General features: G+C 36.3%; 1 protein-coding gene across 1 annotated transcript in view; it reads right to left on the reverse strand.

Moving 5' to 3' along the window:
• The window catches only part of ADGRV1 (adhesion G protein-coupled receptor V1), a 274545-nt gene that overhangs the window by 159662 nt on the left and 87030 nt on the right, over nucleotides 1–27853 (reverse strand). Inside the window, exons 51-80 of the mRNA XM_051782549.1 lie at nucleotides 27434–27572; nucleotides 26769–26910; nucleotides 26092–26354; nucleotides 24870–25045; nucleotides 22610–22734; nucleotides 21754–21920; nucleotides 21528–21671; nucleotides 20587–20694; nucleotides 19846–20098; nucleotides 19035–19157; nucleotides 18640–18862; nucleotides 17609–17813; nucleotides 16534–16680; nucleotides 14174–14429; nucleotides 12811–13019; nucleotides 11961–12134; nucleotides 11395–11577; nucleotides 10498–10677; nucleotides 9699–9863; nucleotides 8438–8555; nucleotides 7993–8116; nucleotides 6685–6823; nucleotides 6361–6546; nucleotides 5837–6069; nucleotides 5203–5351; nucleotides 4908–5109; nucleotides 4184–4403; nucleotides 2861–3100; nucleotides 1781–1930; nucleotides 590–1063 (exon numbers count right to left, since the gene is read on the reverse strand). Coding sequence (XP_051638509.1) covers nucleotides 590–1063; nucleotides 1781–1930; nucleotides 2861–3100; nucleotides 4184–4403; nucleotides 4908–5109; nucleotides 5203–5351; nucleotides 5837–6069; nucleotides 6361–6546; nucleotides 6685–6823; nucleotides 7993–8116; nucleotides 8438–8555; nucleotides 9699–9863; nucleotides 10498–10677; nucleotides 11395–11577; nucleotides 11961–12134; nucleotides 12811–13019; nucleotides 14174–14429; nucleotides 16534–16680; nucleotides 17609–17813; nucleotides 18640–18862; nucleotides 19035–19157; nucleotides 19846–20098; nucleotides 20587–20694; nucleotides 21528–21671; nucleotides 21754–21920; nucleotides 22610–22734; nucleotides 24870–25045; nucleotides 26092–26354; nucleotides 26769–26910; nucleotides 27434–27572 — 5617 coding nt within the window. The remainder of the gene's footprint in view (nucleotides 1–589; nucleotides 1064–1780; nucleotides 1931–2860; nucleotides 3101–4183; nucleotides 4404–4907; nucleotides 5110–5202; nucleotides 5352–5836; nucleotides 6070–6360; nucleotides 6547–6684; nucleotides 6824–7992; nucleotides 8117–8437; nucleotides 8556–9698; nucleotides 9864–10497; nucleotides 10678–11394; nucleotides 11578–11960; nucleotides 12135–12810; nucleotides 13020–14173; nucleotides 14430–16533; nucleotides 16681–17608; nucleotides 17814–18639; nucleotides 18863–19034; nucleotides 19158–19845; nucleotides 20099–20586; nucleotides 20695–21527; nucleotides 21672–21753; nucleotides 21921–22609; nucleotides 22735–24869; nucleotides 25046–26091; nucleotides 26355–26768; nucleotides 26911–27433; nucleotides 27573–27853) is intronic.

Genomic DNA, 27853 nt, shown 5'->3' on the forward strand with positions numbered 1-27853 from the left:
AAGAAATACAGTTAAACCATCAATATGGTGAAGGTGATCCGTCAGCAGTTTGCTGAAGTCCGAGTTTGTAGAGCAAACTGTCATTTTAATAAGTTGTATCTAACACAGTGGGCCTTAGCTTATCCTTAGGATTAAAAATAAGTAAGATGGATGTAAGAGTATGTAAGTGTGGATCTAAGACTGTAATAACAGTAACAGACAATTGGGAAACACAGAGAACTGCAGGTACATTAATCTGCTGCTCTGTGGGTTGGTAATGACAGATCACCATCTACAACCCAAAAGGGAAACTTGAGAAAGTATCTGCATACATGTAAATAATAAGATATTGAACTGACAGTAACACAAAGCAATGATGTAAGGAAACACAAAGTACACACTTTGTGTGTACACAGATGCATAGAGTGATTTTGCAATTATTATCAGAGAATGTGTTATGTGAACCCCATTCTACTCAATAAATAGGAAATTCATCACACAAACTGTCTTTTCTACTTCTTCATAGTGGATGTTAGTGAGAGTTTAGTATCTTATTTGTATTATGACAAAGTAGATGAAAACAGTAGATAACATAGGAGCTAAAACACACCTCATTGCTTATTGGCACTCTTTTAACTCCAAAGCTGGCACCATCTTCAATTGTGAGGAATCCCACCTCATTTTCAGGTTCAATTAGTGTTTCCTCATGATGAGACATGAAATGGTACTTAACCATCACTTCTCCAAATGCCCCAGCATGCCGAGTTACATTAATTTGAACATATCGATCCAGGTTCTTCTCTACCAATACTGACTGCTGATCAGAGTACAGGGCAAACACTCCGTAAGGATCATCATTGGCAAACACTGTGATCTTTGAAATTCTTTTCTCTTGGTCTATATCTGCTCCACCTTCCACTGAAATCAGCTGCACCACATAGTTCTCATCCAGCTCAGGAATATCATCAGGTAACAGGCAGATAATTATCTCAGCTGTACTCTGCTGGTCAGCAATGACAATAGAGCCCTCTGTCTTAAGAAAGTCACCTGTGATGTCAGATTCACTGTGTATATCCCAGTAAACCTGAAATGAGCATGGAAAATGCACAAAACAAAAGGAAGCAAAATTACTTGCAAAGTTAGAAAGCTGCATATTCACGATTCAGCATAGACAGGATATGGAACTGACTGCTATTTAACACAATTTGGTTCAGGTATAAAAATAAAAATTGGTTTAGGCATAAAAAGAAGCAAAAAGATTATCTTACAAATGGTGTGCTATTCCACTAACAGTACTATTAAGATTTCCTCTCTCTACCTTCAGAAGATTTATATAAAACTATACGGAGTCTCTGAACATTTTAAAAAATTATTTCTATTTTTACACTAAAATATCCTTGCTGTTTTTCCTGTTTCCAAGAGTCCTCCTATCAGAAAGGGATGAAGAACTCTTATTAAACACAGCAGATGCATCTATTAATTGGTAAATTTATTTTTCATTTAAATGAGTCCCTGTTAAAACACTGACTTCTAAAAAACTTCAGGTAAAAAACATGTGAATGATGGTTCAAAAAAGCTTGATTTTGGCTAAAAAAAAGTAAATTGTGATGATCTCAAAGAAAGCTCACTATGAAAGTATGGTCTCCTTTTCTGCCATCAAAAGCAAAGACCTTGCTAAATTCACTCTAACAGGCAACCTTTCTAAAATTAATTTGAGAAACAAGCAACAGATATTTTTCCACACACTGATACTGAGGATGATTTCAGATAATACTGTTTATTAGTAAAAAAGTGAGAATACCGTTATGTCTCCCACAGTGCCTAGAATTCGTTTGACAAACAGTGTGATATTTTGTGGCCCTTCATCTCCTGTGGGTTCTGTATAGTTATTCTCAATTAATGATTCAGGAGCAAACTGCACAACTCCATTGGGATCACCAAATTTCTCTATCTGCAAATAAGTAAACAAGCATACAAAAATTAGAAAAGTAGTGTGAGTTGTACTCTTGTTCAAACTGTTCATATTTTCATTCCTAGATGATACAAGGGCAGATATCTGTTAGTTCAAAGAGACAGTAGAGAAAGTTTCGAATGTCCCCTTTTCAGTTTTTAGTCTCTCTGTCTAAAGAAGTAAAGAATAAAGTTTTATTTCAAATCTCATATCGCAATATTTTGATATTAAAGCAGGAAATGCTCAGGCACCTTGAGCTAGTGTATAGAACCTCTTCTAACACTATGAGTTTGTAAACTCAGCCCTACAGGAGAGAGCTTATCCACATCCATCTGTGTGAATTACTAGTTGTAACATGAATTTCGGGTGACCTGACTTACTGAGGGGTTTGTGGAAATAGGAGCCAACTCCCTTACAGATCAGATATTAAAATAAAAATGCAATTTCTAGGAAAGATTTTTTTTCTAGGGCTTCTTAAAGCACCCTTATAAATATTTCCTTAGTTGTAGTATCCCTAGAGCAGCAATTTGTTTTTGACAACTCTCTCTGCCTTCTCTCGCAAATCTTTGTATTTCTCTTGCACTGTGAAAAGTCAGATTTTCTCCTTTCCTCTGAAGAAGATGTCAAGAGGGATAACAAACAAACTGACATGTAGAAATGAGGGCACAATCCACACTTCCTCCAAACAGAATCACGTTAAACCACAAATAAGAGACCAGGTCAGGGCTTTTATACCAATTTGTACTGATAGATAGATCCTTTGCCCTTTTACTCAGAAGTGAAGATGTAGCAATACACCACATTGGTACAAAGGACAAAAAAGCCAAATTACAAACTATGTAATCACTGTGGTTAATTTTTAAACACTTTGCGAGATAAATAGAAATATCAAAAGAAACCTCTGAGGAAAGAAGAGCAATAATGACTTACTATTAGTGTAATGCTGCTTGCCTTAGAATCTATTTCTGTTTCACCTTTCATAAGGCTCAGTCTAATAATGAAAGTCTCCTGAACTTCAATTTCTTCATGAGGATGGATTTGTAAATTAATAGTTCTTTGACCTCCCTCTCCTTCTTCAAAATAGAATGATCCATTCACAGGGTCACCAATGTCACTATTCAGGGGAGACAAAACCTCTTCTGAATTGGGTCCCAAGATGTCCCAATTAATCTGTGGAAGACATCAGTTTCAGATTCAGAGGAGTGATATATTATAATAGCACCCCAAGGGGAGAAATGGCAGAATACCACAAGTACTTATATCAGCCAAATCAGCTGTGTTTAAATCTTTGCTGTTAATACAGAACACAAAATAGTCAAATTAATTCTACGGGTCAAAATATATAAGCCTTTGGAAAAATAAACACGACAATTTAAAAATGGAAATTTTGAAGCATTAGTTAGTTACAAGGCCAGTTTATTAAATTCCTGATATGAGTAATAGAAAAGAAACTAAGATTTCTTCAGCATGTAACAGGAATCACACAGGCCAGTTTCAATTTCCCTCCCTTTTGTGATTGATTTGGCAGAACTTCCCACATGAGCACTCCAAAACCATTCCCTGTGAAGTGATATCAAGATTGAAAATGACAAACATTTTCTGCCATAAAAGTTTTTAATCCTGCAAGTTATAATCTATATTTCTTCAGCCTGATTAAAAGTGATAACATTTCCAAAATTTTCCATAAATTAGACTGCTTTTGAGGAGGTCATATTCAGCCCTTTGCAATTATTATTTTGATAATTTAATTGTTTTACACTTTTCTCCAATGACTTCTAGAAAAAGTCAGAGAAGACCGATGCAATTTTTTTATGAGGAGAGGAAGATCTCAAGGCTTTTAATGCATATTTTCCAGTCATTTGCCCAGAATGTGAAAGGCCTGTCTTGTCTCATATTTATACTTTCACTTCGTCAGTGGCCTGTATAAAGTAAAAAAATAATCTAGAAAATTTATAGTAAGCAATTTCCTGAATTAAATTAAATTAGTGGTAGTGCATGTAGTTAACCATATTTTTTATGAGATTGAGAGCTAGTTCAAAACAATGTAAACAAGACCATAATAAAGGAAAGCAGGAGACGAAAGAGGAGTTTAGAAAGGTAACGACATTTTGTTATGCTACAATCATATTCAATTCATGTTTAATAAAAAGCTGTAATTATCCTATTAGAAATCAATCACCAAGGAGGCTCTTGAAGGAAAATGCAAGAGCTTTTTGACCAGAAAACATTCAGTCTTTGACAGCCAGGGCCCACCTGAGTCTCCCCCAACAGCCTTCCAGTCCTTTCCAGCACCAGGGACACTGTTGTGGGTGCATCAGGGTTGGGGAGGTTAATTCGGCTTTGGTTGAGAAATCGGACCATGCCCTGGGGGGAGTCACTTTTTGCAATGGTGACCTGGCTTACCAGGTGAAGCCCCAGGACTGCCCCACCAGTGGCTCCTGTCAGCTGGATTTCAAATTGCTCTGCAAATTCACTATATGGAAAAAGAAAAAGAGATTCTGAGACATCCGAGTGAAAAAAAAATAAAATTAAAACTGTACTTATTAATACAATCATGTACCCAATCGCATCTGTTTAAAGGAATACAGAAATCATCTCTGTAGACATAATGTAGAAGGTTTCTCCCATTTGTATAGAATGGTGATATTTAAAAAAAGAAACAATGTTCTAATTTCTATTAGTGTTAAGTTAAACAACAATATAGAAAAATATTTTATTCTTCACAGCAGTACCATTGACACCCAAAATTTCTAATAATCTAATTAAAAACTGTATTTGATTGCATAATATTTGTTAGAAACTATGACACTATAACAGCTTCTTTTTTTCCCCTTCAAACTTAGGTGATTTTTTATCTTTGAAGAAATTTGTTTTTCAATTCAGCTCGCACACAGCTCTACACATAGACATATTGCATACGCTAAAAAGGGATTTATCAGAAGTAAACTGTTGAATAAATGTATGAAAATTTCATTACCTTTCTTCATCATTTATAATAGAGATATAAATAAAAGACTGGTTCTGTCCATGATAAAAAATTACAGAATTATTATGGATGATATAGTCAACACCATCAGGAAGTGCAGAAATACTTTGAGAAAGAAAATCAGCTGTGACATTGCCGTAAGTTCCATGCTTTCTCACCACGGGAATCATGATTAATCCAGCATCCTCTTCCACTGCAAAAATAATTGAGAAAAAGTTACTTAATTTCAAAATTTATGCCATAGCCTTATCTTCAAAACCACAGTGAAAACTTGAGGCAAACTTACCTTCTAGAAGGATATACTGTGGATCAAATTCTATGATGCCTTCGGCATTATCGCTTTTTGCAATAGTGATCCGTACTGTGGAGATATTTCCTATTATTGGAGGCTGATCCACCTGTAGACCATTTTCTCTTACAGTAAAATCAAATCTACTTGCAAGGACATAAGAAAGAAAATTATATAAAAATACACTTTAAAATTCTTGTGAAAGTATTAAGGTGTGTACATGACAATTTGTCAGCTACTGCAAACACTTTCACTGTCTGACAGTTATTGCTGAAGACATTTTGTCACATTTTTTCATATTATTTTGTATGCAAAAATAGTAGTTTATACACAGAAATGCATATCTTTTATTTGTTCTTTCTCATTTTATTCTAATTTCTTGCAACTTGAGAACTTGTTTGTAATGTATGGACTTCAAACTTTAATAAATCTTAATAAGCAATATCTTTATACTAATGTTAAAATAATTGGGTTAACCATATATCCAATTTCTATTATGATTACAACAATAGCATTCTTACAGAATTTACAGTAAAACAGAAGAAATACAGTAATGACTTTATACAGGCAGATCAGAATCCAAAGATAGTTCTTCTGCTTGTAACCAATCAACTGAGAATTTTATCTTTACCTTCCTTGGAGTTCCACTTCTGTAATCATCACTGAAAAATCTTCAGGACCTTCAGGAAAATCATCGTCATGAATTTCAATCAAAATCATTTTACTCTCCTCCTGTGGTTCAAACACCAATTCCCTTACTGTGGGAGTGAAATCCATTCCCTCCTCTGCAGTCCCATCTAAAATCTGAAACCAAAGACGTACTTTGCCATAGGATCCCCTGGAACGCACAACAGTGATGTTAACCTGAGGGAAAGAGGACATTTTCTTTAAAAAATGGCTTTGTTTTCTGTTACAGTTGCCTTTAGCAGGCTGTTCTAAAGGGACCTTTTCAATGGTAACACATAACAACAATTTGATTTATTAAGTACACAGTACATGAACCTTAGCAGAAAGCCTTCTTTCTCAGAGTATTCCAAAAGCTGCAGACAATAATTCTGGAGACAATTTATTTTCTTTCTCAAGTTAAGCATAATTCTAGCAACAAAACTGATATCTATCAGAAATTTTACATAAGAAGGAATTTTAATCTAATACCCATTTTTCTTCTTCCATTGTTAGCAACAGTTCCCGGGAAAATGCAAACTCTCCATATGGATAATCGCTGGCAGCCATGGTAATATTTGCTGTGCTGCTAGATTCATTTATGTGTCCTCCACCACTGATTCTGGTTAGTTGAAACTGGTAGTAATGCTTCTCCTCAGGACAGTTGTCATCTACAACCTGGGGAGAAGCACCAACAAAAGCTAAAAGGCTTCAAACCATTTCCAGAGATAAAGATATAACTAATTGCTAACTAAGATTCTAAGGAAACAAAAGTAAGTACTTGAAATAGCTACTGGTGTAACATCTCTCGTATACCTGTATTAGAACAACTGCTGCAGACTGCCTATCTCGCATGGTCAAGGTCCCCGATATCTCAGTAAATTCTGTGTGATGAGGAGGTGTTATATTCCAATATATTACAATCTCCCCAAAAATCCCTGGGCCACGTATGAGGCTGCAGGTAAGAACATAAACACAGATTTTATTTCTACCTTTAGTATTTAATATCCAGTCTAGAGAGAGTAAATCATAATGTTGTGCATGAAAGTAATGTTATTAGCACTGTGAAGCTTGAGTTTTAACATACTTGATCACTATTAAGATCATTAGAATTCCATCTTTAAGCAGTAACACTTCTGAAGTTTGGGCAACATCTCAAGTTGTATTTTTACCAAGAAATCCTTCTAGTTTCTTTGCATATATAGCCAAAGATGGAGTCTCAAAATTGATTTCTCTAGGTTCCATTCTGCTTTTCCAGAGAAAAGATATGCAAAGCAGAAGAGAAACTGGGCTTTAGGGCAATGCCCAGAGGTAATTTGGTTTATAAGGCAGAAGGACACTAGAATACCGCTGTGAGATCTTCTAAGAAATGTTTTGTCTGATACTTGTCTAAAACCCTACACATAACATCTGACTTGATGAACTAAGTCATGGTAAAGATTTGTCTGCACATAACATGATCTCCCACATGATCTACAACCACCTGCAGCACAAGGCCTCATTTTGTTTTCTGGGCTTCTTGTAGCAGCACAAGAAGCTGTTCCGTTGTGTATATTTGCTATTTCGCCAATGGAAAGTGTCATAATCTTTTTTTCTAATGGTCTTAGAAGGTATGGGAATGTCTTAATTTCTTCTCCTTGTTTTCAGTTGACTGAATGAAACAATTGCTTCTTATTTCCACCAAAACCCAAGTTCCCATATTGTTTATTCTAGACAACCCAGCAATGTACTGAAATTCTGTTCAAGCACAAATTCCAAATTGAATTCTGGAAAGCACAAAACACAAAACACCTTGAAATGTCACTGATTCCCTTGCCACTTTGCTTTCATTACGATCCTCTTTCCTTTAACGCATCAATGTTAAAGATGCAAATTCTGCTAGAAGAAAACTATGTTATAAATAATTTGAGAGGAATATTTGGACCTTCCCAGTAATACTGAAAAGACACATACATAGTACATTCTGCCCTTCTTTAAAACCAACCATCTAATTTTAAAAATAGTTCTGATTATAGAAGTGACGGTGAAATGCAGCACTTGATAAATTCTTGCCAAATATGGAGTCTCATAGCTTTTGAATTTGAGTTGTTGTCCTTCCTTTGGAAAAATGAGAGATATACCCACCTAATAAGAGCAGTTCCATTATAATTTCCTGAAGGTTCTCCAATCAGAACATCCCTGGATGAATAGGCTATCCCGACCACTCCAGAAGCACCTTCATCTCCCAAAATAATAATAGTTGCAAAACCTATGAAAAGAACAAAGCTTCTTATGGTAAATGACAACTATCCAATGAGCTAACTTTTGTAAATTTTCTGACATGAGTGGTTAAGACTCAGCTTCACAGAGGGCCCATAGAATTCTCTTTGATTTCTTCAGGCAAGGAAACAACTTAGGGAAAAAGACTTTCAAAATTGCTACCAAATAGCTGTACACAAAACACTTAAGTACTGCAGACTAAAATAATATGAACAGACTTAAGTACTGCAGACTAAAATAATATGAACAGACTTAGAAGAGTTCTCATATGGAATATCTCCAAATAGAAGATACTGAATAAATTCTTTACCATTTACAGGAGATATCTCTGCATCACCAGTAGAGACAAGTTGAATGGTAAATGTTTCATTCCCCTCCAGGAGACCATCTTGTATTGCATGCAAAACAATCAGCTTCTGGGATTCAGTCTGCATCATGTAAAGACCAGAAGATATGTGTATACATTAAATGAAACTAAACTAAGTATAGCATTATATATATATGTTTAACATATCAAGTGTTAAGGATGCTTGACATATTCTCTAAAATTTTGTAAATACTAAATTTTTGATCTGGCTGAAATGTTTTCTCATAGATTAATAAGTAGTAAAAATTGTCTCTCAAACATTATGTGCCACAGTAGAAATACCCCGGCTATTTTCAACTCAATAAAGAATGAAATTACTTTGAAGGTATTGACCTTCAACTGAGAGGAAACTTTATATACAAAATCTTTTCCATCAGAAAGTGCATATTCAATAGTACATGCACATTCTAAGGGTTAACACATTATTAGGATTAATTAGGTCACAGCAAATTTCTGTCTAGTTCCCATGCTATGAATGATAGAAAAACTTTACCAAATACTGGTGGTCTTAAAAAAAAATCTATTTTCCAGCTGATTAAAAGTAAAACAACCAGAATGCCTATTTAATGCAGAACAGCTTTGTTCAGAGTGAACAGACTATGCTTTGTTAAAACACTTCTCTTCCTTAAATATCTTGAGTAGACAATAAAAGATAAATAATAAGATAGTATCAGTATCCAATATTTGACTCCTACCTCAGAGTTTTAACATGCTATGAAATATAAATCAAATAACACTGTCCAGTTAGAAAGTTACTGAAGTGTTTTTTTTATTTTGGTTTGGTTTTTTTTTTTTAATCTGCAGATTTTGAGCATCCATTTATCCTTCTCACCCTTTCAACATAAACTTTCTTTTTCAATTGCCTGACACTGTAATCTAATAAAGGTTTCTGTAATCATTATTCACATTCAGTACACTTTGATTCCTCTTTCTTATTTGTAAAAAAAATTGAGATTTGAAGAGCCTACCTTCCTGATGATTACATTATGGTGCCTTAAAAAGAGTATGTCAGTTTTCCTTTACTGCTTGAAAAAACACTGAATACTGCTAACTCCACCAGTTCAAACTGACCTCTTTCTAGAGTATAATACTTAGTAACCCTCTAGTTCTATAAACATCTAACAACAACCATGCAAACACACACAAGTAGAACAAAATATTTATAAATCTAATACTAAATAGTTTAGAGCAATATCAGAAATACCTCATTGAAATGAAGGGTACCATTTAAAGGAGTCAGATCATATCTGGCTGCTTCCTCAAGAATCCATAATACTTTAACTGCTCCTTGTCCTCCCTGACTCCGACTTACAGTGACCAAAACAACTCCAGCAGAGTCATCAGGTGTCTGAGGTTCCTTCACTGTTACCTGATGGAGAAAGAGAAGGAGAGTGTGGGAAAGGCTGTATCAAAAGGCATTGATACCAAATTTAGATAAACAAAAAGCTTTATCAGACAATCCAAAACAACGAGAAAAGTGAAAATGAACAGGAAGATAACAGACATAAGGAATGTGTTGAATTTTGCTAGCAAAGATTAGTCACTCATGTTATTTCTGTATGCCTTATGATTCAAAACAATTACAGACAATGAGTCACCAGCAAGCACAGCACCAGCAAAATGAAGAGCAGAAGCACTGCAAGAACTAAGATGAAGTATGTTTTGTGATTTCTTTCCAAACTTTACTTTCACTAATGTAGATTATAAAACCATTTTAATATTCAACAGACCACAAAAAATCATAGCTGGGATGTCCTGAATTGTTAGCATACTGAATTAAATTGATTCAGTCATGCATAAATCTGTATTTATGCATGCAGCAGCACTTCCACTGTTATTAGCATATTATTACCAGACAGTCAGATGAAGACAAGCACAAGTATCCTTTCAATGAAGTAATGTCTTCAACTGCAATGAAGGCTTACAAAAATCAGCTATGTATTAGTGACACAAACCCACTACTCAGCTTTAGCAGAAAGGACTGCAATCCAAATCAAACTCACTTTCTTTTCTTCAAACCCAAATACTCCAACAGGGGAATCATTTGGAGGAATAGCAACAGTTACCAGGGTGTCATTCCCAAGTCTTGCACCACCTGTTACCCTCACCAGGGTAATCCTGAAAATCTCAAGGAATTCAACTTCACTGTCATCTATTATTGTGATTTCTATTTCTCCTGTAGCCTGCAGAAATGTTAGAAAAAAGCAACAAAGTTTCATTTGTAATATTCTGTGAATTGTTTGAAAAATATTGAAATTTAAAATAGGTAAATTGTACCAAGTAATAGATAAACAGACATTTTTCAGTTGTTCATTTTTCTTCTTGTACTCCTATGTTCCTAATAAGAAGATATAATTTCGAGGGTAGTTTTTAAGTCCATCATTGTAAATCTTGTATGTTAAAACCAGTAGACTGCTCTGCTTTGGTACTTAGTAGAAAGTGCAGGTTGAACATATTATACTTCAGTCAAAATTCTGCTCACTAAGTATATCTTCCTATTTGTCAAAGATCAGTTTTATTCACTCAAAATCAAAATCTCTCATTTACATTAAATATTCTCAGGTGCGTCATGAAATTTAAAACTATATGTAGAACACAGCTAAGAAAACATACAGGTTTATTCTGAGAATTTATAGAGAAGATGGATTATGCTACAAATTCCAGTGTAAACAGGGTTGTCCTCATTTCTGGAAGTACCAAAGGCATACAAGCCTACTTGGTCAATGCTTATGAATATTGTGTTTTCCATGTTAAAGAACTGAAGTGGGCAGCACCATTCATACACACAAGGCCATAAATAAAATGTTTTCAATTAAAAGATGCAAACTCTGCTAGAAGAAAACAGCTGAAACTCTTAAGCTGGTAACTCAGAGACAGCTAAACTCTCAGCAAGTGCATACCTGCCCCTCTGCAAATGTAAGGTTTCCAAATGATGGTGTGAAGTCTTCAAAGCTGGCAGTTGAATTAATGGCTTCCCAGTACAGAGTTACTGACCCAAACCTCCCAGCCTGTCGAACAACAGGAAGTTTCAGTACATTCTGTGGTGGTGGTACCTCATAACCAGCAACAGCTCCAGTGATATCCTGTAAATTCAAAAATAAACTGCTGTCTCGGGAAACTTTTTTTTTACATTGACTTGCAGTTAAAAACAATAAAAAAAAAAGAAATACATAATTACTCGTAAAAGGTCTAGATTTAGCATTGACCTTGCTTAGACCAAGTCTGGATTAGATGACCTCCAGAGGTCCCTTTTTATGACACTAGTTTTAACACTGCCAGCTCCCTAATAAATTTTGCATATCACATGTGATTCCTTAAGAAGGAATCATTTGTCCGGTATCTGGTCATTTTATCCAGAACAATTTAGCGCCACAAAGCCTATCAGAACACTCTCAGAACTGGACTGAAGAAACAGACTCTCTTGCTGGAATGCTATTTTAAATATTTTTCATTCAGACTTACTTACCTTTGTAACATTAAAATTAAATACTCCTCTGGCATCATCATTTTCCTCAATTGTTATTTCAGCTATTTCTAACCCAAGCCTCTTCACACTTGGCTGACTTCCAGATGAAGAAGTGACCAGTTGCACATCAGTAATATTGATTATAAATGCTTCCTGTAATTCTGGAATATTGTCCTGAAAAAATATTTTTAAATGTCACTTTTTTAGTAAAACACACTAAGTTATAATACATGCAGGAAGGTGACTCTTGTAGGTCGCTTACTGTTCAAAAATTTTCAGCATTTGGGAGCATATAATCAACTCCTTGCTTCATACTACATGAAAGGTGAAGAAGACTACTTTTGCTGATTTTAGAAACTGAAGCTCGCAGTCAGACTGCAGATCTGCAAGAAGAGTGGAAAGCAGTGCTGGCTGTCACTTGTTTCTGCTAACTAGAAGAAAGTTGCCTAGATCTCAGAAACTAAGTTGAAAATGGAAAAGCAACACCTCCATTTTAGATATATTTAAAGAATCTACTTTTCGTGAAAAAAATAACATTTTCTGAAATATAGAACAAATCTGTTAAGAAGCATATAAAGTAAAATAAATCCCCTGTAAAATCTGCAACAAGTTGGCAAACTAAAAAGCACCTAAGACATTTATAAACTTTTCCTTTGTCATTTTTATAAGTTCATTTTGGGACTATAACAAAACAAAGAATTTGATTCATTCATTCATTTATACTCAGTGATGAACACTCAAGTTGTTTTGAAAGAGGTGGCTGCAAGAATATACTTCTAGTATAAAATTAGTACCTTTTCCCTTTCCTTAAAGGACATTAATAGCTAAGGCTATTAATGAGGTTACTTACAGGTAAAATAATGACTGTGACAGAAGTTGTTGTTGCATTCTCAGCCATAATGACTGTTTTCTTTTCCAGTATATAATCCTCATTCTCTGTTGCTCGGTTGGAGAGGGGGAATTCAAGGTTTGGTGCAGTCCTCAAATGAACTGCAAGCTCTCCAATAAATCCTTGTTCTCGAACAATTTGTAGAGTAAGAGTAGTTGAATTCACTTGCCCTATAACAAGAAGGGGAAAAAAATCAAGACATGATTGTTTTAGCAGAAATTCCAATAAATGATGAAACACACTGTCTGGTTAAAAGTGTTGGATTTGTGACTGGAGAAACAGAAAGAGATAAAAAGTATTCATATACTTTGTACTTTGAACCAGTTTTTGTTACTTGTATTATTCAGATGTTATTTCCCAGTTATCATCTGTATACCATTCATTAGAAAATATAACATTTAAAGATTGAAAAAAAACCTGTGCAACCAATGAAAGTTAAGAACATTCCTTGATTCCTAACTTCAGTGTTAATGTCTGTGCACGTAAGAAACCAACATACTTTCAGCTTCACAATACTTTCAGCTGCTAAAAAAGGGGTAACACTTGAAACAGAACCGGTAAGGAGGTTTTACCTGCAACAATATGCTCTGACGGAAATTGTATTTTTCATATATGCAATTTGTTAATATGGACAGAATAATGAAGTGTCAGGAAAGTTCAACTGGGCTGTTGAAGTACAAATAGCCCACCAGGCAGCTGCAGAGGGGCTGCAGATAATGCCAGAGCATCAGCTGTTTCGCTTCCTGAGCCTGGAGGGAGGGCAGGAGCCTGAGCATCATGGCAGTTCTCCTCTGGCCAACTGCCAAAGGAAAACTAACACAACCCAATCAAACGTGCATCTGGTGAGTAGAAAACACCACTTCACTTTTTCGTTGCAATCAAATTCGCTCCTGATCTGCTTCCTTCCTTCTCTTATCCCACAGAGCAAAAAACTTTCCCTTTTGAGCCACTTCAAGAGGAAAGTCTTTCTATGTAAATTATTTTAAATAATATATGAATCCATTAAACGGGCAAGTTCAGCTTTTTTATGAAAACAGAAGTATTTTATGCATCAGTGATTTGCAACACAAGATGCCAAGATAATAATAACTTACCTCCTAAATAATGGGTGGATAATGTTGATATGTGAAATGTGAAATACAGCATAAATTGTATGTAATGTAACATCACAGTGACATATTTTAAGGGATATTAGTATAAAAGTTTTGAGAAAGAGATAAATAATGTAAGTATTGTATATATATATAACCACTGTTAAAGCTTCAACAATGCTGACTTTGAAAAAAACATACATACCTTCCTAAGAATCAAGAAACAGACTTACCTTCTGGCTCTGTGGTTTTAACAAAGAGAGACTCCATATGCCACTCAATCACACCATGTGGAGAGTCACTGGGTAAAATGGTAAGCACAGCTCTTGCCCTCTTGGGATCAATAACAGCTCCTTTTGTGGTATCTTCCACACCCACAGTGGTGACATGGGTGAGTGTGATTTCCACAGTCTCTGAAAGTTCTGCAACACTGTCCGCAAGAATCGTCATCGTGATTGTGGACAGGGCCTGACCTTCTGAAAATGTAATCTAAAATTTTAGAGGGAGGGGGGAAAAAAAGTCAAATTTCTTCTCAATGTTGTTATACCAACTGTTTTATTCTGTAAAACTCTATCAGTTATAAAACATAAATACACACACACATATAGAAACATCTTATAGAAACGCAGAATACAAGTCTGGAAGGGACCTCAAGGATCATCTGGTCCAACCTTTCTCGGCAGTAGCACAGTCTAGACAAGATGGCCTAGCACCCTGTCCAGTTCAATCTTGAAAGTGTCAATGTTGGCGAATCCACAACTTCCCTGGGGGTATTCTTCCAATGGATGATTGTTCTCATGGTGAAAAGTTTTCCTCTTATGCCCAGTCAGAATGTCCCCAGACGTAACTTGTATCCCTTGTCTTTTCCATGTGACACCTTGTAAAAAGGAAGTCACCTTTGTAGCCACACTTTAAATACTGGAACATGATGATAAAGTCTCTCCTCAGCCTTCTTTTCTCAAGGTTGAACAGTTCTCTCAGCCTTTCCTCATATGACAGGCTTCCCAGTCCTTTGACCATATTTGTGGCCAACTCTGGACCCTTTCTAGCCCGTCCATATCTATTTTCCACAGCGGGTACCAAAACTGAACACAGTATTCCAGGTGTAGCTGGACAAGTGTAGAATGGGATAATGACTTCTTTATTTCTGCTGGGGATAGCCTTCTTGATACAACCCAGAAACAATCTGGTGGATTTCCACAGTGTTCATTCATATTGAGGTTATTAATGACCAACAGGACCTCCAGATCCCTTTTCCCAGAGCTGCTCCCCAGCCAGGTAGATCCCAGTGGGTGCTGCACTCCTGGATTATGTTTTCCAGAGTGACCTTACACTCATGTCTGGTGAATCTTCCAGCCTACCTAGGTCTTCCTGCAGGGTGGCTCTCCCTTCCAAAGTGTCCACTTCCTTACTCAGTTTGGTATCATTAGCAAACTTCATCAGCAAACTTCGCCCAGATCACTTATAAAGATACTAAATATGGTTGGGCTCAGTATTCATCTCTGAGGGTCCACACTTCTGACAGCTGTCAATCTAAAAGCTGTCAGTCTGAAAAGGAGCTATTTACCACAACCTCCCGGGTACAGAATAATACATCGGTTTCTTCAGGAGGAGGCTGTGGGAAACTGTACTGAAAACCTTGGAGAAGTCCAGGTAGACAATGGCTTTTGTTTTTCTTAATAAACCGCCTTTATCTCAAGGTTTTCCACCTTATTTTTCTCCCCATCCTGCTCAGATGGGGAAGTAAGAGAGAAATAGGTGGGAGTCTGTCAGCCAGTGAAGGTCAACCCACCACATATATATGTCAAATGCAAGATGAACATATAACATCTATCAAAATTACAGCTAATTGAAGAAGTGTCTATTCTATTTTGTTTTTTTTCTTCAGACAAAATGATTGACACATGCTTTATGTATCTAAACTATATCTATATTCCAGTTTTGGCATCACTCATTTCCCTTCCGCTGATTTTTCTCTACATTTTTTTAGGGCTTTGTGTCTGCTACAGACAGCCACCAGGTGGTGGGCTTTGCCTTACAGAACCTGGCTCCTCCTGGTCCCAAGGCATACCAAGAGCTTTGGCTGGCAGCAAACGCTGGGGTTTAATGGTTAGAAATCTGAAGAGTCTTAGAAACAGAGGAAAGTGGAACTTGTCACATTCTCGTCGGCCACTTAAGGTCCCCGTTGTATTGAGAAGGTCAGAAAAAAGGGCAAACACTCCCAGATTCCCATCTATGCAAGTGATTTGACATAGTAGCTGGATCTCACTGCAGGAAGAAAGGAAGATGGGAACAGGATACTACAGGTAAGTATTTCAAGTGCCTGGACAGCACTGCAATATCAGTTTCTAGAAGTACAGGAGTGATGCTGAGGTATTATGTGCCAGTCAGAAGTGCAAATTGCCAGAACCAGAGGAAAGGACCTGAAAGAAGGAATTAACAGAGAAGTCGGGCAATCTAATATGTTGTATTATCCTTCTCTCTCAGTACATCTGTACCTATTGTCTGAGACAACATAGACCATGTCTGAGACAACACAGACAACAAGCACTTCTTGTTGTGCTTCCCCACTAACAGTGATATTATTACATACCATTCCCGAAGTTGGAAACACATCACTTGTGCTCCCATTAGCAATCCACTCTACTGTAACTCGTCCATATGTTCCTATTAAACGTTCAATATTCAATGTGATTAAACTGTCCTGTTCCATTTCTTCAACTTGCTTAAATAAAGAACTCTGGAAAACATACAGTAGCAGAACCAAAACATTATTTTCTTACAAAGAAAAGTTTCTTTAGGGAACTGGGTATTCAAAGGGAGCCAGAGACAGTGAGCATCAATAAGTTAATCTACTCTGAAACAGCCAAATACAAGTCCATTGATTAAATGTATCTCTTAATTTAGAAGTATTCAACAGTTTTAAGCTTCATAGACATTAAAAATCTAAAATGTCAGACCTCCTTATCCTAAGGCAAAAACCCCAACGCTTTTTGCTATTTTTTTAGTACAGTATTTTATGTCCAAATCATTTGAAGTAGATAACAAACATGTAGACCTTCAAGATAGACATATTTTTACTGCAGTTACCACTTACACAAGTCCAGATGCAATGTTTCATTTCAGTAACAGTTCCTCTGTGTTTCATATATTTAACACATATATCTGTTTAGATAACTTCTACAATATTGGATGATATAAGAATTAACCACTCTAACTAATACGTTTAGTCTGACACTTTTCCCAAGTTATTCTGTTCAGACAGATAGGCTCATCTTGTGGTACAAATCAGGAGAAGGAAAAGGATTTTTACTTAATTCCCTTGATTAACCAATCAGTAGCAACTCTATGATGACATCATATAAGCCATCTAAAAACTAAATTTTTAGGTAGTTGAAAAACTGTTAAAGTAATATGTTATTCTAAATGTAAGGGGATTCTAAAAATTCCACAATACGGATAGACTAGAACTGAGTTTCTATCATCTTGCATCTATATAATCAAATAGCAATGCTAAATGGATGTCAATAACCATCTAACTTAGGTTGCTACAAGTCTTTAGAAAAACAATCCCTTCACATGTTTTAATTTACAGGTTTTGTATGTTTATTTTCCATTATTCAGAAATTATAAATACATATTTTAATGATTTACCTTATAGGTTTTACCTGAGCAAATGCAATGACTCCATAGGCATTGTCATTGGAAGGAATAATTATGTTAACAAAACTGTGAACACCAATCTCTGCACCTCCCTTAGGGTTTTTCAGCCACACTTTAAAGCATTCTTCCTCCTCTGGGATGATGTCATCCAGGATATTTATTGCTATCACAGCTTCCAAGTCCCCAGGCTCAAATATCAATTCACCTGAACTAGCATAAAAACAAACACATAAACTGTAAACTGAGGATAACTGATTAATGAACTTTGAAAGCAGTACTGTAAATTTAATGAGCATTTTTGAAATTATTGCCTGTATTCCTAAGTAACTGACATTTAAAGGTTGTGGGTTAAATGTCCTTTTTTTTTTTAAATTACAATAGAGCACAGAGTAACTGAAATTACTTATTAAAGTAATTTAATTTATCCTAAATAAAAGTTTTAATAATACCAAGTTGAAGGGGTTAATAGCAGGTCTATTAGCTCCCAGGATGGAGATATCGACTGGGAAAAGTTTCAGGTGTATCCTTGATGATAAGGAAGTCAGTACGTAGCCCTAATGGAGAAAACAAAGGCAGGCTGTAAAGTTGGTAGGCCTAGGATGTGGGAACTGCAGTAAGGCCTTGAGCTTTGCCAAATGTATCGCCCATAGATCCTAGCCAATGAAAACGCTGTTGCTTGCTTACCAAAAATAAGGATAGTGCTTGCTGCTGGCAAAAGGGTATAAAAAAGCAGATGAGAAAATAAAGAAGAGGAAGGCGTGTTTTCTGCACATAACTGACTCCTTGTATCTTTATCGGCCGTCACGACTCTACACTGACACCGAGTCATAACTGCAAGTTCCTTCTTTCTGTGTTTTAAAGTCAGTTGTGAAGACTTTGACTTCAGAGATCCTAAAGCTACCTGTGAAACGTTCTCTTTAGTGTTAATAAGCACAACACCCACAGAAGTCTATAATGGTCTCCGTTGTAACAAAAACAGTATCACATTAAAAGGAATGCAAGACCTGGAGAAAGTTATATAAAACAAAAAACCTACCTAGGTATAAAATCTGACTGGTTGGAGATAGTGGTGAGCTCATAAATCTGGGAACTGGACTCTCTGGAAAGAGCAATCAAGCTCTTGTTGGAGTTAAGAGACCTTGCAGTGGCTGAAGAGATATGATCTGCATATGGGGCTTCCAGCATCATGGAAAACTGGTTCCCTTCTGAGTTCCAGGAATACAGGGCTGTTGTGTCCTTATCAGAGAGCAGGATGTGAACTACATTGAGCAACGAGGAGAAAAAAAGAAATATTCAGTGACATAAGTTCTTCTTGTAAGGCCAGAAATGCCCCTGGCAGCACAACTGTTAAAGTACCTCTTAAAATCTGAAAAAAAAAAAAAAATGAAAAAATGAGCACATTCAATTCCAGTACTATACATGAGGTCTTACCTAAACCTGAAGGAGGCCTGAAAACGTGGATATGTCTTACAGCACAGACTGGAAGAGACTGAAAGTGTCTGAAGGCAGACTGCCCTGTCTCCCAGATGAATATTTCAGAAGAATTTCCAGATTCTACAAAGGAGAAAAATCACAAAACTTACATTATATTGCTGCCTATTAGTAAAATCACACACTAGTGGCCATTTAAAGGCAGAGATTAGCAGCTTTAATTAAAAAGTGAGACCAATGATTGTAACTTCCTTTTTACTTCGTGTATAACTCCACAGCACAACTTATCTCCATCACATGATTCATCTAATTACACCATTTAAGGGCTTTTCTGCACACATTCACATATAAGAACACTAAAAATGCCAACAGACAACAGTCAATTGTAAAGAAACCTATGAACTGCAATATAGAATTTTAAATAGGCATAGGGATGCAGACATAAAAGAATGCCTAAAAGGTCGTACTTGTAATAAAAAAACTCATGTCCTTTGCTGAACAATGATCTTTGCATATCACAAAGCTCAGAAAAGCTTAGAAAGGTGTAATTAGCAGCTAGATGAATGGAATTATTATTTACTATTTTTCTTGGGAAAATATTTAACTGGTTTCATAAATATTTGAGAACAAACACAGTACTTTTATTTTCTGAAGAGCAAAACACAGATTACTTTGATAAGATACTTATCATCAAATTGTCACCCCTCAGTAATATTTTCATCCTTATCTAAACTCCTTTATCCCAAATGCCTTTGCTACCAAACAAGCAGTATATACTTAGAAAACTCAGTGTTTGTTTTCTGTTAAATACCTTCTGCAATAATTAAGTAGATATCAGATCCAGAAGTCCAGGTCTCCATATGTTTGATTTCTTTTGCTGGTAACTGATGAAGACTCCTAAACTCATTATTCAACCACTGGTACAAGAGCACATTCTGGGTGTTATTTGTAAAAGAAACTACTAGGTACATAATCCCTCCTCGAGGAAACAAGGCAATGTTCAGAGCTCTGTAAACTGGAAGTTGATAATGCAGCACAAATAGATCTCTATTCCACTGGAAAACCTGTGGAAATATGAAATATTTTTTATTATATATTCATAACTAGCACTAAGAGAAAAGCAATTAAGTGTCATGATAAATTAGGATGACTTGTAATGAATTGAATTCCTCATTTCCAAGGTGAATCCTACATTAAGGTAGAAGCACATTGGTAAGTAACTACACTACTGTAAGCATCTGTGCCTGGTCTTCAGATGACCAGGTTTATGGTCAAAAGCTCTCTCTGTTCTTACAGGTGTTTAACGTGACAGATTTTAAAACAGAAATAACACTAGCAATAAAATCAAACTAAGTATAAACTACATGTCAATGTAGGAGTGTTGTCACATTTAAACAAGTCTAGAAGTTTAAGTCCTGTAAATCTGTAATAGAAACATAAGGTAATTTTCAGAAATACATATTTAGTTTTTTTTAATTATCCCTTCAGAGTTCAAACTCAAAGCTAACCAAATTACCCAAATCAAAGGCATAGAAGACAAGTGTATTCTAACCTGGATGGAACTGAAATTGGTGGTGTGACTCACAAAAACCAAATAGTCTTCTTCATCCACAGTAAAATGTTTGACATGTCTGGTATCCAAAATAGAAAGAGTCTGTATCTACAAGGGATGTATGGTAAAATGGTATTTGGAAGTCACTTCAAGTAACAAGTTTATACATATACACACACATTTTTAAGAAACTGCAAAATTACATACAAACCATATATAAAAAAAAGTACAAAAAATTTCATAGATGTAATTCCAACACTAATATGACTTATCATATGTTTTTCAGAAAATGCTCTATGACTTCTTTGCTCCACAATTTCTTTCTTCCCTTTCCTGGTCATTTTATCCCACCCCCAAGATATAACAACACAGTAGACATCCAGTTGTAATAACTGTGGTTATTATATTTAGGAATGGTATTGCCCAATTTAGTGTTCCCACTGAAATACTCCAAACCACGCTGCCACTCACTTAATCCTCTCCCCACTGTGGTGGGATGTGGAGGAAAATTGGAGGCACAAAAGGTAAAGACCACGGGTTGAGATAAGAATAATTTACTGAAAACAACGAGAGAAGAAAATGAAGAATAACAGCAACAGTATTAAAAACTGAGGGTACAAGAGAGCTGAATGATTCACACGTGAAAGTGCTCACCACGTAGAAGAAACACCAGCACGCTACCGTGACCTGCGGAAGGGCCCCATTCCCCTCTGAGGTGGTATAGAATAACCTGTAGGTCCCAGCCATGTCCCCTCCTAGCTACTGCAAAAATTGCCCCTGTCCTGGCCAGAACCGGGACAGTAAGTTGCATCACTGAAGTCACGTATAGTGTTCAGGTCCCAGACCAGCTGAGCACAGAGTGCCTTTTCCTAAAATGTGGCTGGAGTGGAGGGCCTTCCTAACCCCATTATTTCATGATTTTGTAAATAAAACAGATTTACCTTCAATAGTTTGCGTCCAGGCATGAATGCATACACACTGCTGTTGGAAGCTCCCTGTCTGGCTCCTCCATGAGTAATCACAAGGTAGGGAGAGGCACGTATTTGGAAAGACATACAGCTCTTAGGATTCCACATACTGAAATCCTGAGAGAGGAATAAAAAAGTAGAATTCAGATTAAAATTTTTTATTAGGTAGCACACTTGGTGTTTGTAAGCAAACATTTACCTCAACAGCAACAAAAACTCCTTTCCACTGGTAGAGAGTAGAAAACACAGCTGGAGGCGTACGCAAAAGCACACCATACAGAACTTCTCCGAATGGAAAAAAACACCAGCTAGCTGCTGACTGCTCCACAAAGCTTTGCAAGACAGACAGGACATTGATACTACCCCCTGCAATACAGTAAAATAAAAAACTACTTATCCTTGAGGTCTTTTACAATGCCATTTTCATTATTTACTTGACAAAAGTACACCTAGTATCAGAAACATTGAGGTTGTCTTTAGATAGCTGGTATGAGTGCATGCAAATGCATGGAAATGGTATAGCACTGAGGTTGTAACGAGAGTTAAGCAATAAATGCATTCCTCATATACTACAATTACACGTGGAAGATATACAGGCAATTTGAGTGTGATTCGGTGACTCAGTCTGGAATTTGGGTAGTGAGAAAATTAGCTAGATAGAAAAAAATAACAGTGACACAAAAACTACAAAATGTGTTCATCCTCAACAAGCAGTCAAGGCACTAAGATTCTTAAACTAAGTCAGCTGATGCTTACAGAAAATGTCTTTTACACTGTGTTAGAAAAATCCAAAGTTAAAAAGTACAGATTTTATAAATCAAAGGTCTAGTGACAATATAAGAACAACAAGAAAAGCAATACAGATTATTGAAACTCTGGCAGCAGTGGCTGATGACAAGCTGACTCTTAAGTAGCTAAGCTCTGTTATCTATTAATTTATGTGATCAAGTCTGAATAGGTGAGTTATATTCCAAAGTTACATCTCCTACATTTTTGGCTAGTCTCTGGCTATTTCCACCCAATAGCAATGGACACTCTCAATAAAGTGAACGTACTGATGCCAAATGCAGTATCCGACAATGTCTCCCACTCAACACTCACAGATACGTTGAGCCCATTACTCCGTGAAACTTTCAAATAAACTGTAGTGTTGGCTTCTTCAACTGTGAAGATATTTGTCCTAAATGTGAGAATTGAAAATAAATTTTTAAAAGCATTATATTTATAGTATACAAACAAGATTCTTACAGTACAATTCCAGCGCAGAATATGCAATAAAAGGAAAACACTGATTTTGCTATCTGATGTACTGACATTGATTAAGGTTATCCAGTGTTTCCTAACACAAGACCTTGGCAAAATTATAGGGAATTCAACAAAATCTTAAACCACCCTGAAATTCAAGACATCAACCATACAGTTAAAGCTGAATGATTTCTCAAAACATCATTCCATATGACAGAAACACAGAATCATAGAATGGTTTGGGTTGGAAGGGACCTAAAAGGCCATTTAGGTCCAACCCCTGTCCTGTACCATGGGTGGGCAAGGACACCTTCCACTTGACCAGGTTGCTCAGAGCCCCATCCAGCCTGGCCTTGAACATTTCCAGGGATGGGTCAACCCTAGCTTCTCCAAGCAACCTGTTCCAGTGCCTCACCAGCCTCACAGTAAAGAATTTCCCCCTAATATCTAAACTAAACCTACTCTGTTTCAATTTGAACCCATTTCCCCTTGTCCTGTCACTATATGCTCTCGTAAGTTCTCTTTCAGCTACTGGAAGGTCACAATAAGGTCACCCTGAAGCCTTCTCTTTTCCAGGATGAACAAACCCAATTCTCTCAGTCTTTCCTCCCAGAACTGCTCCATCCCTCTGATCAACTTGCTGGCCTCCTCAGGACTTGCTCCAACGGGTCCATATCCTTCCTGTGCTGGGACCCCAGAGCTGGATGCAGACTCGAGGTGGGATCTCACCAGAGCAGAGCAGAGGGACAAAATCACCTCCCTCAACCCACTGCCCACATTGTTTTGGATGCAGCCCAGGACACACTTGGCTTTCTGGGCTGTGAGTGCACATTGATGGCTCATCTCCAGCCCCTCACCCACCAGCATACACAAGTTGTTTTTGGCAGGGCTGTGCTTGGTTTGTTGATCTCCCAGCCTCGATTGATACTGGGGGTTGCTGTAGGAGTTGGGTTTTAGGAAGGATGCTGGATGAAACACCCTGGGAAATGAATTCTCAAAGTACTCCCACACATGTGTAATAAACTAAAAGAATGATTCGAGTTGATTAAAAAGAAAACAGTGTAAGGTCAGATAACCTAGAGAAAGAAGAGAAAACAAATTGTAAAACTTAACTGGGTCCCTATAAAGACATAAAACAAATTACCTCCCTTTTACCTTGTACAAAATTTATAGTGAACATACTCTGTTTAGTTAACTAGATGATAACACCTTTCTTGAGAATTTATAATTGAGTTTAAGAAAAACATCTGTTGAATGTCTGAATTAACAATTTATATTATTTATGCTTTTGAGTAGATAACACCCTTGTGTAAGAAAAATATCTGTTAAATGTCTGAATTAACAATGTATAATGTTTATGCCTACGTATAATGAATATTAATTAAGTAGCTGGGAATTAAAGTAGGATACTATGTCTGCTTTGGTGTGTCACAAGCCTCCCAAGTCATTGGGACTCGGCTGCTTGGACACCACAGAGCTGTTTTTGCTCTCACCATATAATAAATTCTAACTGGAAATTACTTGAATTGGAGATTTTATCTCTCACACATAGGTAGTGAGAAATCCATGGTAATGGGTCAAGAGACTCACATATTACTTTGAACCCACATATATAAGGTGTTGTCTCATCTGAATAAAGAGGATTTGGAGCTGATCCCCCAACCAGTTAGCCGGGTCTGTATAATTTATTTACTTATTGTATTAATAAGCCACAGGTGCTCTAACCCACGTGTAGCACATTGCACTTTTTCTGTTAAACCTCATGAGATTCCCATGGGCCCACTCCTCAAGCTTGTCCAGGTAATATGGCCCACTTGGTTCTGAAAAACAGTCCTGAGTCAGAGTGTATCTCACACAAGCTTAAAAAACTTAAATTGTAAAATGTGTGATTTCCTGAGCACTGATCTAAGGTTTGGAGCTCTTAATATGGATTATTATTATTAGTGGAATGTTAAGGGACTAATGAAGTACCATTTCATGAAAAAAATCCATAGAGAAATCAACATTTTAAGTGGTTTTCTGTTTTTCTGTATAGCAGTAATAGTATCTGATAGAATAAAAAGTTAGTACCTATTTGTAAGTGGGTAGATGCTGAAAAGTCCCAGTGGAGCCTGGTTCTGTAAAATCGTAATCATAGTTTGCACTTTTGTGCCTAGTCTGGCTCCTCCAGTTGGATTGAACAGGGTGACAATAAAGTACTCATCCATTTCTGGTTCTCCATCCAGGATTGCAGAAATATGCAGAGTCTGACAAGAAAACAAGCACATAAAGCTGCTGAGATTTGACAGCTAATGATGACATACTATTCAGACCCTGCTGCTTTTTCTGTTCATTCTCTGCACAGCTCTGGACAGCACAACAGCAGCTCTTGAAACTGGAGTGAGGCAGAGACAGTTCAGGCTCAGGTTCTAAAGTCATTCCTCTGCTGACCTTGCAACACTAACACAAGCATAACCACTTTTTTAAAATTATTATTTTTCCATTCTCTTTATTTCTATCCTAAGAACCATATTTAGAGACTGTATTAAGAAATTTTTTACTTGCCTCTTCCCACAGATCTGCTAAACTGGCCATCACTGAGGTTCCAAAGGCACTTCAGGTCAAGAAATTGAAAACCAGCATTTCCAGCAAGGTTTGTTTCAGATTCTACTCCACTAACCATAATATACTAACCTGTTACTGACCCCAGCTTCACTGAAAAAATAAAATAAAATAAAATAATAAAATAAAATATAATAAAGCAAGTATTAAACTTCAGAGCAGTCAGGATTTCACACACGTAAGCTAGCTCATTTTCTAGCTGACATTCTTGTGGGGACAGCAGAGAGGCAGTGAGCTTAATACTCTAGAAAGATAAGCAGTTTTCAATTTCTATGACTCTGAGAGCTCTTCACCTTTTGCCGTTGCTGCAGCATACTTTGTTCAGTTCAGGCCACATAACAGAACAGGAGCTTTACTCCCACTTTAACTATTTAGACTTGTAAATTATGACTTCATGTCAAAGTTTGTGTTTCAGCTACGTACTAAATACATACAAATAAGTGGCCCCATGCATATATAAATATTATATACCCTTTATATTTTTTCAGTTTACCTGAACTATTACAAAGAGCACAATATCTACAACAAAGCACCTTCAATTTTTATGCGCTCCCATGACTCAGTTAGCTCCAAGAATGAAGGAAAACATCAGAAAAAAATTGTACATGAAAAAAACATGGACATTTCTGAAGGCCTTCCAAAAATTTTGAAAAAACTTTCTTCACTTCTTTGGTAATAACTATCATATTACCTTGAATCTGACTCCCTCTTCCAGTACAATGTATCCCTGAGAAGGGGTCAAATCCACCGATGGCTCTGAAGAATTAATCTCACTTACAAGATACTGAACAGTCACAGTTCCAAATATCCCCTGAGGAGGTTCTCTAATAATATTTAATACTGCAATGCTTTCCATCAGATGGAGAGCTGTTTGCTCTCTTAGGAAGAAGTGATCACTGTTATTGAACGACAAAACTCCATGTCCATCATCATTGGCAAATATAGTAACTGTGGCTTTTGAGAAATAAATGATGGAAATATTCTTTAATTAATACAGTAAAATATAATTGTACACATATACAAATAAATACGTATATACATGAATCCACTCTTCCTTTAGTGTATAATGTTGATATTACTTGAAGAGAGTATGTAAGTATTTGCTTTATCTAGAAATATTTCTAGAAAGGAAGAATTCAGACTGTCTTATTAAAAAGTTCACTTCTGCAATTTTTGATTCCTTATTTTATATATTATTTTGTTAATTTTACACATTTCACAGGAATGTTTAAGAATTTTCCAAAAGAGACTAATAATCTACCACAGCAGGGCTATGGTGTTTTCTGAAATATTCAGAAGAACAAAATTAAAATCACTGTCACTAAAATGACAATTCTGAAGAAGGAGAACATCAAAACTAAGTTTTACCTGTTGTGTTCTTCCCTAATTCCAGGCCCAGAGAGGGATTTGTTAGAATTAACTGGAACTTTTCAACACCTTCAGGAATATCATCATCAAAAATCGTAACAACAACAGACTTATTCCTTTCTCCATCAGCAAAAAAAAGAGTCTAGCATTGAAGCACAGAAAGCATTGAACACTCAACAGCTGTTAATATACAGAGAAATTTTAAACTAAGGCAAAGCAGAATTGTCTTAGCTAGGAAGGAAAGAGGAGGCAAGAAGAGCTGTACTTTCTATGTCTCTTAGAAATTGATTGAAATAGAAGCAAAATAGTTCAGCATACTGCAGAGTGAGGACAAGCAAGAGCAATTCATTTTGAGAGTTCTGTTGCAAAAAATATTAAAACTTAGATGGAATCTTATATGCTCTAGTCTAAGGAAATTGTATTTGAAATAGATGTTGAAAGTTTACAATGTGTCTTATATTTAAAAATGCTTCAGTACTGAAAAAGAAAGAAAGAGTAAAATAAGATGACTAATTCAATCTCTTTGATCATCTATTCAGATGATCAAAGCAACTGAAACATGCTGAAAAATCTAGCTGTACTAGTGATCATTCTGCAAAATAAACAAGAGGACATTCTTTTAAGGAAGTTGAAGGAATGAAAATTACTAGATTCAGAACTCTTACCCTTGAGGTCACATTAAAATCCAAACCCAGCTGTGCCTCCAAATTTTGGGCATAAAAAAATACAGACACATTCCCATAAGATCCTTTGTTTCGGTATGCCATTATTGTCAAATCCCCATGAGATTCATTAACTTCAAAACTAAAATGAAAACCAAGACAATGCTCACTAAGCATGTTGTTCTGAATAAAATGGTAGATAATTGTTATATTTTCACTTCAAATCATTCCCTCTGCCTTATAAGTAAAAGGCACCATTACAGTAGCAGTATCATCACCAATGTCGAATGCAACCTTTTTATCTTTGTTTCTTATGTAAATGGAATTATGTAAAAATCCTATAGGATGTTGTCGTTTTTTTCTTGCTTATTAGTGGCAGATTAAGCCTGTCTATGGTCACGGATGCCTTCTTCCTAGCTCCTG

Source organism: Manacus candei, unplaced genomic scaffold, assembly GCF_025592945.1.
Source record: "Manacus candei isolate 608988 ecotype Guabito, Panama unplaced genomic scaffold, ASM2559294v1 h1tg000016l, whole genome shotgun sequence".
NCBI classification, from domain to species: domain Eukaryota; kingdom Metazoa; phylum Chordata; class Aves; order Passeriformes; family Pipridae; genus Manacus; species Manacus candei.